General features: G+C 54.0%; 2 protein-coding genes across 10 annotated transcripts in view; one reads left to right on the forward strand and one right to left on the reverse strand.

Moving 5' to 3' along the window:
- Positions 1–751: 751 nt before the first annotated feature.
- SLC35E2B (solute carrier family 35 member E2B) overlaps positions 752–12,000 on the forward strand; it is a 38,997-nt gene continuing 27,748 nt past the window's right edge. For 3 of the 9 annotated variants that reach the window (XM_054444710.1, XM_063660715.1, XM_063660726.1), the window contains exon 1: positions 752–2,718. The gene's annotated coding sequence lies outside the window, so the exon portion shown is untranslated. Of the gene's footprint in view, positions 2,719–3,641; positions 4,049–12,000 lie in introns of all 9 variants that reach the window. The other 6 variants (XM_054444702.1, XM_063660711.1, XM_063660724.1 and 3 more) reach the window with 3 other exon arrangements.
- On the reverse strand, positions 11,129–11,634 carry LOC129010498 (protein S100-A10-like). Its single transcript, XM_054444774.2, has one exon. The coding sequence runs from the start codon at positions 11,546–11,548 to the stop codon at positions 11,255–11,257; it is 294 nt and encodes a 97-aa protein (XP_054300749.1). The 5' UTR covers positions 11,549–11,634; the 3' UTR covers positions 11,129–11,254.

Consider the following 12,000-nt stretch of genomic DNA (forward strand, 5'->3'; position numbering starts at 1 on the left):
TTTATGAACTCCATGTGGATAGTGAACGCAGGCACCAGGCAGATGGCACTCCACTGCGTTAATTTCACTTCGTTTTATAATTTTCTTTCTTCCTTTTTTTTTTTTTTTTTTTTGACGGAGTCTCACTCTGTCGCCAGGCTGGAGTGCAGTGGCCCAATCTTGGCTAACTGCAAGCTCTGCCTCCTGAGTTCAAGCGATTCTCCTGCCTCAGCCTCCCAAGTAGCTGGGGTTACAGGCATGCGCCACCATGCCCGGCTAATTTTTTTTCGTATTTTTTGTAGAGACAGGGTTTCACCGTGTTTGCCAGGATGATCTCAGTCCCCTGACCTCGTGATCCGCCCGCCTCGGCCACCCAAAGTGCTGGGATTACAGGCGTGAGCCACCGCACCTGGTCTTTTTTTTTGGGGGGGGGGACAAGGGTCTCACTCTGTCCCCCAGGCTGGAGTGTGGTGGTGAGATTCTAGCTCACTGCAGCCTCGACCTCCCAGGCTCAAGCCATCCTCCCACCTCAGCCTCCCGAGTGGTTGGGACCACAGACACCATCGCTGAGCTCTGACCGGCTCCCGGGGGCGCTCCGTGCCTCTCCTCCTGCCCCACTCCTCTGGGGACATCCCCACCAAAGACCCCGCGGGAGGAAACAGTCCCAGCCTCTGGCCCAACCCGGCTGCGGGCGCCACGGGGAAGCCTGGGGAAGGAGGCTGCCATCAGCCTCCCGAAGCTTCACACAATGGAAACAAAAACAAGTGAAAGTTTAACAAAACGTAAAAGTAATATTTATTTATTTATGAGATGGAGTCTCTCACTGTCGCCCAGGCTGGAGAGCAGCGGCGCTATCTCGCCTCACTGCAACCTTCGACTCCAAGGTTCAAGCGATTGTCCTGCCTCAGCCTCCCGAGTAGCTGGGACTACAGGCACGCGCCACGAGGCCCGGTTAATTTTGTTTGTATTTTTAGTAGACATGGGGGGGTGGGGTTCACTATGTTGGCCAGGCTGGTCTCGAACTCCTGACCTCAGGCGATCCGCCCGCCTCAGCCTCTCAAAATGCTGGGATTACAGACGTGAGCCACCTCGCCCGGCCGAAAGTAATCTTTTCTTTTTTCTTTTGAGAGGGAGTCTCGCTCTGTCGCCCAGGCTGGAGTGCAGTGGCGCCATCTCGGCTCACTGCAACCTCCGCCTCCCGGGTTCAGGTGATCCTCCTTCCTCAGCCTCCGGAGTAGCTGGGATTACAGGCGCCCGCCACCACGCCGGGACAATTTTTGTATTTTTAGTAGAGACGAGGTTTTACCACGTTGGCCATACCAGGCTGGTCTCAAGCTCCAGACCTCGTGATGCGCCGGCTTCGGCCTCCCAAAGTGTTGGGATTACAGGCGTGAGCCACCGTGCCCGGCCCAAAAGTAATCTCTAAAGAGCCCTCCAGCCGTAACTTCCTTCCTGAAAATTATCTGGGAAAGTAACGCTAGGAAAACGCTGGACGAAACTCTGGAATCGGGGGTCCTCGGGGCCGCAGGTGCGCCCGCGGGTGTCTGCTCGGGACGTCCCCCAGCAGCCCGGACGCCAGCCTGGATGCGAAGGCCCCGCCCCGGAGCGCGCCACAAGCCAATCAGCGCCCTGAGGCGAGTCCTCATCCGGCGGGGCGGCCCCGCCCCCCGCAGCTCCGGGCCCAGCCGCCAGAGCAGCTTTCCCTCAGGCTGGGCAGAGCGTGGCCACGTTCGCCAGGAGGCGCCTTTGTGTGTTCTAAGTTAAGCCTATTCGGTGGATTTCTTATTCCTTGAATCCAAACCTGGGCAGTAAACCCTCCGGGGCTTAGAGGCCGCTGCCTCCACAGACTGGCTGATCCCGCCCTGAAGTGCCGCTGGTGGAACAACCCGGGCGGAACCAACGGGCGGCCGCGGGGGGTGGGGGAGCGCCGGTTTCCCCCCCACGTCTGCCTTCAGTGGAACGGCCCCGGCGGAACCAACGGGCCGCGGGGGTGCACTATGCGCACCGTCTTCCTCTCCCTCTGCCTGCAGTGGAACGGCCCAGGCGGAACCAACGTGCGGCCGCAGGGAGCACTCGGCGCGCTGTGTCCCTCCCCATGTGGGTGCAGTGGAACGGCCCGCGCTGGACCACCAGGCGGCCGCGGAGGGGCACTGAAAAGCCCCGTGTTACCCTCGACCTTAAAAAAAAAAAAAAAAAAAAAAAAAAAACTCCGTGTTTCCACCCCCGTCGGCCTGCAGTGGAAGGGCCCGAGCGGAACCAACGAGGGAGGGGGCGCGGAGCGCGCCGTGTTTTTCCTCCCGTCTGCCTGGAGTAGAACGGCCCGGGTGGAACCAACGGGCAGCCGCGGGGGCGTTGTGGGCCGCGGCGCGTTTCCCCGGCTCCGCGGCTCGGGGCACTGAGGAGCGGCGCCCGCGGGGCAGCCAGGAGCCCGATGCCGGGTTCTGCGCGTCATTTCCGGTCCCGCGGGCGTCCGGTGAAGCCTACCTGGATCCGCCAGCCCTGTGCCACTCCCCAGTGCCGAGCTCCGAGCTCCTTCCGCGGCCTCGCGCCCGGCCCCTCCACCGCGCGCCTCTCAGGCCCCGCCCGCCAGCGTCCCTTTGTTGTGAAGGCGCCGGGGCGTAGACCGGGGCGCCTGAGCTCGGGGCCTAGCGCTATGCCTGCGGCGGAGACTGCATCAGGCTGTCGGTGGGTTCTGCGTGCGGGGTGCTCTGCTCGGTGATCGGTGCTGGGTGCTGCGAGGTCGGTGCTGCGTGGTCGGTACTCGGTCCTGGGTGATGGGTGCCGGTACTGATGCTGAGTGTGCGGGCGTCCGGGGTTTCCCTGCCCGGATTCGCTCCTGGGGTTCCTTTCCTATGGCTGGCGCTGTGCGCGGAAAACGCTGGTGGAGTTTTCTGGGCTGGCTTTAAGCGTTTTCACGTCCGGGAGTCCACGGCAACCCCCACGCCCTGAAGCCCGGGAACGCGGTGTGCGTGGCCGCAAAAACAACAACAAACACACACACACAAAAACACGCAAAAAACAAAAGCAAAACTCCCGACAGCCGAGCCCCGTTCGGTGCCTTTTTCTTTTTTTTTTTTGGAGTGAAATCTACTTTGCTCAGGAAGCCTGCAAATCACATTTTCAGGCCAAACGAGGCCGTATTTTAGAAGGGGTCGCTGAGGCAGGAGTAGCAAGGCTTTCCACTCCACTCACGCATTTGCAAAGTAGGCAAATCGTAAAACGGAGGGCAGAACGAAAGTGAGCGGATGTGGGAGTCCAGGCTGCGCTTCGTCCACATCGATAACAGATGTTTCGTGGTGAAGATGTGTAGGGCGCAGCGGGTCACCTGGGCGGGCGGGGGGTGCACAGGGCGTCCCTCCTGAGCCTCTGCCAGGTGGTTTCCTTGGGACGAACTCCCAGGGGGAGGTCTGAGTTCCCGGGCATGGTTTGAAGATTTGGGACACATTTTGCCTGAAATTCCCTGCTGGCCGCTTGAACCCACCTGGACTTCCTGACCAGGGGCACGGATTCCTGACCAGGGGCCTGGCTAGGAGAGGTCTGCACAGTTGGACGAGGTGCAAAGTGACGCTTTGTCAGTAACCCGGCATTGAGATTCCTGTGGTGCGACGAGCAGCTCCTATGGCTTTATCCCATTTTAAATCTAGGTTTTCTTTTCCTTCTAGTCCTCGGGCTCCACCCCGGGAGTTGTGCCCAGACAGCAGAAGGGAAGGATGTCATTTCTGAGATGCGGTTCAGAAAGGCCTGGGCTCCTGTCCTGGCTGCTCTCTTCCACTCCCTGACGAGCTTGCTGGATGAAAGCTGCTGTCAGGCTGTGGGGCGTCTTGTGGAGAAACTGGTCAGGGCCCTTTCCACCTATAGCCAGCAAGGAACTGAACCCAGCCAGCGTCCACCTGAGTGAGCTCAGAGGTGGACCCCAGCCCCAGTTGAGCTTTCGGATGAGGTCACAGCCCTGGTCCGTGGTGTGACTGCAGCTTCAGGAGGGACCTTAAGCCAGAGGTGCCCGGCTAAGCTTCCTGCAGATTCCTGCCCCACAGGGGCCGACATCAAAAGCATTTGTTGTTTTGAGGTGGTAAGTGTGGAATGACTGTTACAGGGCAGTAGAGAAGGAGCATGCACCCTTCCTGGTTCTTATTTGCCTTTTAGAAGTTGTCTGTGAATTGCTTGAACCTGGGAGGTGGAAGTTGCGGTGAGCTGAGATCTCACCACTGCACTCCAGCCTGGGTGACAGGAGCGAAACTCTTTCTCCAAAAAAATAAATTATTCTCTGTGAAATACGTTGTTTTTTTTTTTTTCTTTTCTTTTTGAGACGGAGTCTTGCTGTGTCACCCAGGCTGGAGCAGGCGCAGTCTCGGCTCACTGCAACCTCTGCCTCCCAGGTTCAAGCGATTCTCCTACCGCAGCCTCCTGAGTGGCTGAGATCACAGGCGCCCACCACCATGCCTGGCTAATTTTTGTATTTTCAGTAGAGACGGGGTTTCATCATGTTGGCCAGGCTGGTCTCGAACTCCTGACCTCAGGTGATCTGCCCACCTTGGCCTCCCAAAGTGCTAGGATTACAAGCATGAACCACCATGCCCTGCCAACTGTTTCTTTTTTTTTTTTTTTTTTTTTTTGCCTCTTTTTCTAATTGGTTTGTAGGAATTCTTTATGCTTTCTGGTTATTAATCCTTTGTCTGTTGCCAGTATCTTTTCCCAGGTTGTGGCTGTTCATTTCACTTTGTGGTATGTGTATATATTTTTTTTTCTTTTTTTTTTTTTTTTGAGACACAGTTTTGCTCTTGTTGCCCAGGCTGGAGTGCAATGGCACGATCTTGGCTTACCACAACCTCTGCCTCCCCTGTTCAAGTGATTCTCCTGCCTCAGCCTCCTGAGCAGCTGGAGTTAAAGGGATGCACCACCACGCCTGGCTAATTTTGTGTTTTTAGTAGAGATGGGGTTTCTCCATGTTGGTCAGGCTGATCTGGAACTCTCAACCTCAGGTGATCCACCCACCTCAGCCTCCCAAAGTGCTGGGATTACAGGCGTGAGCCAAGTCTGGCTGTTTTTTTTCTTGAGACAGGGTCTTGCCCTGTCGCCCAGGCTGTAGTGCAGCGGTGCAGTCTCGGCTCACTGCAACCTCCGCCTCCTGGGTTCAAGCAATTCTCCTGCCTCAGCCTCCCAAGTAGCTGGGATTACAGGTGCATACCACCACACCTGGTTAATTTTTGTATTTTTAGTAGAAACATGGTTTCACCGTGTTGGTCAGGCTGGTCTCGAGCTCCCGACCTCAAGTGATCCACCCACCTTGGCCTCCCAAAGTTCTAGGATTACAGGCATGAGCCACTGCGCGCGGCCCACTTTGTGGTGTACTTTGGTGAAACAGAATTCTTCAATTAGCCAAGTTAGCCCACCTGACCCTTTTTTCAATGGGTCACGCTTTTGGGATTTGGTTAGAGAAATTCTTGTCCTACCCCCAAAAAGGGTCAGGAACACATTCTCTTATATTTTCCTGAGCATAAAGTTTTACACATTTAAGTTTATCATAAGAGCGGGCCGCCTGGGTTCAAATCATGATGCTGCTGCTGCGAAGCCATGTCTTTCCTTCGTGTGTCTCACGTGGGTCATAACAGCACCTTTCCCAGAGGGCTATTTTGGCGATTCACTGCTGTGCAGAGTGCCTCGGACCCTCCAGCAGCACAGTCAGGGCTGTGTCAGTGTTACTAATTGTCTACTGACAGTGTTACTGTTTGTCTACTGATAATGCGATCAGAATCCAGTTTTTCTTTTTGCCTGGCAGCATGGACAACTGTCCTGGTATAGACTGAATAAAGTTTCCTTCTTCAGCAATTCGTGGTGCCTCCATTCTGCGTACACCAGACCTGTTTCTCTTTTTTTGAGACAGTCTCGCTCTGTCACCCAGGCTGGAGTGCAGTGGTGCAATCTCAGCTCACTAAAGCCTCCGTCTCCCAGGTTCAAGTGATCCTTGTGCCTCAGCCTCCCGAGTAGCTGGGACTAATGGCACCCGCCACCACGTCCAGCTAATTTTTGTATTTAGTAGTGTTTCACCATTTTGGCCAGGCTGGTCTCAAACTCCTGACGTCAGGTGATTTGCCCTCCTCTGCCTCCCAAAGTGCTGCAGTTACAGGCGTGAGCCACTGTGCCTGGCCTACGTATGTTTATTCTGTTTTGCTTTTTTTTTTTTTTTTGAGACAGGGTCTTGCTCAATCGCCCAGAGTGGAGTACAGGGGCACGATGTCAGCTCACTGAAAGCTCCGCCTCCGGGGTTCACGCCATTCTCCTGTCTCAGCCTCAGCCTCCCGAGTAGCTGGGACTACAGGCGCCCGCCACCACACCCAGCTAATTTGTTTGTATTTTTAGTAGAGACGGGGTTTCACCATGTTAGCCAGGATGGTCTCAATCTCCTGACCTTGTGATCCACCCACCTCAGCCTCCCAAAGTGCTGGGATTACAGGCGTGAGCCACCACGCCGGACCTCGAGGTCCTTATTCTTTTGCATTTGTTTACTCGCCCAGCCCTGCACCAAGGTCTCAGACTGAACTAGAAGTCCTCATGTCTTGGGAGGATGGCTGCAGCCCCCTCCCTGCGCCCCCGTCTCCTTGCAGGACGTGTTTGTCTTCTACCCATCGTGCGTGCATAGCTTTCCCTCTGTGGTTCACACACGCTTCGTGCGTGCATAGCTTTCCCTCTGTGGTTCACACACGCTTCGTGCGTGCATAGCTTTCCCTCTGTGGTTCACACAGGCTTCGTGCGTGCATAGCTTTCCCTCTGTGGTTCACACACGCTTCGTGCGTGCATAGCTTTAAACTCTGTGGTTCACACACGCTTCGTGCGTGCATAGCTTTCCCTCTGTGATTCACATACGGTTCGTGCGTGCATAGCTTTCCCTCTGGTTCACACAGGCTTCGTGCGTGCATAGCTTTAAACTCTGTGATTCACACAGGCTTCGTGCGTGCATAGCTTTCCCTCTGGTTCACACAGGCTTCGTGCGTGCATAGCTTTCCCTCTGTGGTTCACACAGGCTTCGTGCGTGCATAGCTTTCCCTCTGTGGTTCACACACACTTCGTGCGTGCATAGCTTTCCCTCTGTGATTCACACACGGTTCGTGCGTGCATAGCTTTCCCTCTGTGATTCACACAGGCTTCGTGCGTGCATAGCTTTCCCTCTGTGGTTCACACACGCTTCGTGCGTGCATAGCTTTCCCTCTGTGATTCACACACGCTTCGTGCGTGCATAGCTTTCCCTCTGTGATTCACACAGGCTTCGTGCGTGCATAGCTTTCCCTCTGTGGTTCACACACGCTTCGTGCGTGCATAGCTTTCCCTCTGTGGTTCACACAGGCTTCGTGCGTGCATAGCTTTCCCTCTGTGGTTCACACAGGCTTCGTGCGTGCATAGCTTTCCCTCTGTGGTTCACACACGCTTCGTGCGTGCATAGCTTTCCCTCTGTGATTCACACACGGTTCGTGCGTGCATAGCTTTCCCTCTGTGATTCACACAGGCTTCGTGCGTGCATAGCTTTCCCTCTGTGATTCACACACGCTTCGTGCGTGCATAGCTTTCCCTCTGTGGTTCACACACGCTTCGTGCGTGCATAGCTTTCCCTCTGTGGTTCACACACGCTTCGTGCGTGCATAGCTTTCCCTCTGTGGTTCACACAGGCTTCGTGCGTGCATAGCTTTCCCTCTGTGGTTCACACACGCTTCGTGCGTGCATAGCTTTCCCTCTGTGGTTCACACAGGCTTCGTGCGTGCATAGCTTTCCCTCTGTGGTTCACACAGGCTTCGTGCGTGCATAGCTTTCCCTCTGTGGTTCACACAGGCTTCGTGCGTGCATAGCTTTCCCTCTGTGGTTCACACAGGCTTCGTGCGTGCATAGCTTTCCCTCTGTGGTTCACACAGGCTTCGTGCGTGCATAGCTTTCCCTCTGTGGTTCACACAGGCTTCGTGCGTGCATAGCTTTCCCTCTGTGGTTCACACAGGCTTCGTGCGTGCATAGCTTTCCCTCTGTGGTTCACACAGGCTTCGTGCGTGCATAGCTTTCCCTCTGTGGTTCACACACGCTTCGTGCGTGCATAGCTTTCCCTCTGTGGTTCACACAGGCTTCGTGCGTGCATAGCTTTCCCTCTGTGGTTCACACACGCTTCGTGCGTGCATAGCTTTCCCTCTGTGGTTCACACAGGCTTCGTGCGTGCATAGCTTTCCCTCTGTGGTTCACACAGGCTTCGTGCGTGCATAGCTTTCCCTCTGTGGTTCACACACGCTTCGTGCGTGCATAGCTTTCCCTCTGTGGTTCACACACGCTTCGTGCGTGCATAGCTTTCCCTCTGTGGTTCACACAGGCTTCGTGCGTGCATAGCTTTCCCTCTGTGGTTCACACAGGCTTCGTGCGTGCATAGCTTTCCCTCTGTGGTTCACACACGCTTCGTGCGTGCATAGCTTTCCCTCTGTGGTTCACACAGGCTTCGTGCGTGCATAGCTTTCCCTCTGTGGTTCACACACGCTTCGTGCGTGCATAGCTTTCCCTCTGTGGTTCCCACACGCTTCGTGCGTGCATAGCTTTCCCTCTGTGGTTCACACAGGCTTCGTGCGTGCATAGCTTTCCCTCTGTGGTTCACACACGCTTCGTGCGTGCATAGCTTTCCCTCTGTGGTTCACACAGGCTTCGTGCGTGCATAGCTTTCCCTCTGTGGTTCACACACGCTTCGTGCGTGCATAGCTTTCCCTCTGTGGTTCACACACGCTTCGTGCGTGCATAGCTTTCCCTCTGTGGTTCACACAGGCTTCGTGCGTGCATAGCTTTCCCTCTGTGGTTCACACAGGCTTCGTGCGTGCATAGCTTTCCCTCTGTGGTTCACACAGGCTTCGTGCGTGCATAGCTTTCCCTCTGTGGTTCACACAGGCTTCGTGCGTGCATAGCTTTCCTTCTGTGATTGACATGTGCCTTATAGGGTTGGATCTATCTGGAGACTACATAGCCTCTTGTTTCTAAGCTCTTTTTTTCTGGGACAGAGTCTCGCTGTGTCGCCCAGGCTGGAGTGCAATGGCGTGATCTCGGCTCACTGCAGCCTCCGCCTCCTGGGTTCAAGCGATTCTCCTGGCTCAGCCTCCTGAGTAGCTGGGATTACAGGCGCGCGCCATCATGCCCGGCTAATTTTTTGTAGTAGAAACGGGGTTTGACCATGTTGGCCAGGACGATCTCGATGTCCTGACCTTGTGATCCGCCCACCTCAGCCTCCCAAAGTGCTGGGATGGCAGGTGTGAGCCAGCGCACCTGGCCGTTTCTAAGCTTTTACTCAGTAGTTCCAGTGTCTCTTGGTGACTCGTCGTGATTGTGATGATGATTGTGGTGGTTGCCAGATGGTGGCTTCTCATTCCATCACTCTGATGATCATGGATCGACTTTGTGCTGGGAAGAAAGACTTCCCCTCCTTTGCCATTCGTTCATCAGCATGGCCTTGTGGGCTGTTGTTTTACTGGGGGTTCTGATCCTTTACTGTGTTATTTACTCTGCATTTCAAGCCCCCTGAGCCCTCCCTCAGCCAACCCTGAGTTCATTCCTGGAGCACAAACTTCCGGCGCAGCTAACATGACAGCTCCTCTGGTGTCTTTCCCACCACAGCCCGAGAGTCAGTCATTTTTCAAAGAAGCCTGGTTGGCTTTAGTGGAGAATGATATATATTATTATTTTGTTTTGTTTTGTTTTGTTGTGCTTTTTAGACAGTCTTGCTCTTTGCCCAGCCTGGAGTACAGTGGTGCAGTCTTGGTTCCCTGCAACCTCCGCCTCCGGGTTCAGCGATTCTCATGCCTCAGCCTCCTAAGTGGCTGGGATCACAGGCACCCGCCAGGACTAATTTTTTTTTTTTTATTGAGATGGAGTCTCCGTCCATCACCCAGGCTAGAGGGCAGTGGCCCGATCTAGGCTTACTGCAAACCCCGCCTCCCGGGTTCAAGAGATTCTCCTGCCTCAGCCTGCCAAGTAGCTGGGACTACAGGCGCCCGCCACCACGCCTGGCTAATTTTTTTGTATTTTTAGTAGAGATGGGGTTTCACTATGTTGGCCAGGCTGGTCTCCTGACCTCGTGATCCGCCTGTCTCGGCCTCCCAAAGTGCTGGGATTACAGGTGTGAGCCACCATGCCCGGCCTAATTTTTTGTTTTTTTTTAGTAGAGGCTAATTTTTTGTATTTTAGTAGAGACTAATTTTTTATATTTTTAGTAGAGACAAGGTTTCACCATGTTTCCCAGGCTAGTCTAGAACTCCAGAGCTCAGGTAATCCTCCTGCCTCAGCCTCCCAAAGTGCTAGGATTACAGGCATGAGCCACTGCGTCCAGCCCCTTTAGTAGAGAATGATATTTAGAAACCAAGGTTGGGACGCTGGGAGCACGCTGTCCAGGTGTCGCTGTCTCTAGGCAGATGTACTGTGTTGGGGTGTGTGTGTGCGTGTGTGTCGCCTGTCCACCCATCTGTTAAAGCCCGTGGGCTCTGGCCCAATAGCACCATCACAGGCCAACACCACGGGGGTCATTCCATCCATCTTCCTTTCTTCTTATTTATTTATTTGTTTATTTTTGAGACGGAGTCTCGCTCTGTCGCCCAGGCTGGAGTGCAGTGGCACTATTTCGGCTCACTGCAAGCTCTGCCTCCCAGGTTCACACCATTCTCCTGCCTCAGCCTCCCGAGTAGCTGGGACTACAGGTGCCCATCACCACGCCCGGCTAATTTTTTTGTATTTTTAGTAGAGACGGGGTTTCACTGTGTTAGCCAGGATGGTCTCGATTTCCTGACCTCATGATCCGACCTCCTCAGACTCCCAAAGTGCTGGGATTACAGGCGTGAGCCTCTGCTCCTGGCCTTTTTATTTTTTTGAGACAGAGTCTCTGTCACCCAGGCTGGAGTGTGGTGGCATGATCTCAGCTCACTGCGACCTCCGTCTTCTGGGTTCAAGTGATTCTTTTGCCTCAGCCTCCCGAGTAGCTGAGATTACAGGCACACACCACTGCACCTAGCTAATTTTTTTTTTTTTTTTTTTTTGAACTAAAAAAGGACTTTATTTATTGAGGGCAAGGGGATGCAAACAATACAAAAAATCAAAAGCTTATCTGGTATTTAACTTTTCTTTCTCTGCTTGTCAAATGAGAGTTAGACTTTATTCTTGCATTTGCTAAGGTTCCTGATCTGCTCATGGAATCCTTCTGTGGGGGAAGCTGTGGGGCAGATTCCTTAAGCGACCCTTTGGGACAACTCTTATCAGGAAGGAGGGAATTGCTCATTTCTGCCTACTTCTTTCCCTTCTGCTTCATGTGTACTACAAAATAGTCATGGCATGCAATGCTGAGGCCCGCACTTAGGAAAAAGAAGCTCTGGAAGCCCACTTTGCCATCTCTGCACTGGTCCAGGTCCCTCATTATTTTGTCCACAGCCAGAGGGTCTTTTTGATTTTCCAAAAATCCAGGGAACTCCTTTTCCATGAGTACTCTCAGGTCCTCCTTTGTTAAGTAGCCTTTATCCCCAGCGAATTTGTGAAATGTAAACATCATGGTTTCCATGGCGTGTTCCATTTGAGATGGCATTTTGGTGTGGTCTGTTGAAGCCTTGGCTGAGGCGTGGCGGACGCTGGGAGAGCTGGGCGAGCTGGACGCTGGGCAGAGAGGCGAGCGCGGCGGGCTGTGCACCTTCCTTAGTACGTGCGGCGGGTGGGTAGAGGGTGGCGGCGCGGGAGCGGGCAATTTTTGTATTTTTACTAGGGATGGGGTTTCACCATGAACTCCTGACCTCAGGTGATCCACCTGCCTCGGCCTCCCAAAGTGCTGAGATTACAGGCATAAGTCACCGTGCCCAGCCTCTTTTTTTTCATTTTTATTTTTTCACTACAAGACTGCCTTGAAGGACTTCCTTTCCTATTTGCATCTTGCTTCACTTACATTATGAAATCTGGCTCCCGTCATGTACAAAATATTTATGTATTTGCCCAATCCAGAATTCTAACCCATGAGTCAGCCAAAAAAAAAGAAAAAAGAAAAGA

This window comes from Pongo pygmaeus, chromosome 1 (genome assembly GCF_028885625.2).
Source record: "Pongo pygmaeus isolate AG05252 chromosome 1, NHGRI_mPonPyg2-v2.0_pri, whole genome shotgun sequence".
Taxonomy (NCBI): domain Eukaryota; kingdom Metazoa; phylum Chordata; class Mammalia; order Primates; family Hominidae; genus Pongo; species Pongo pygmaeus.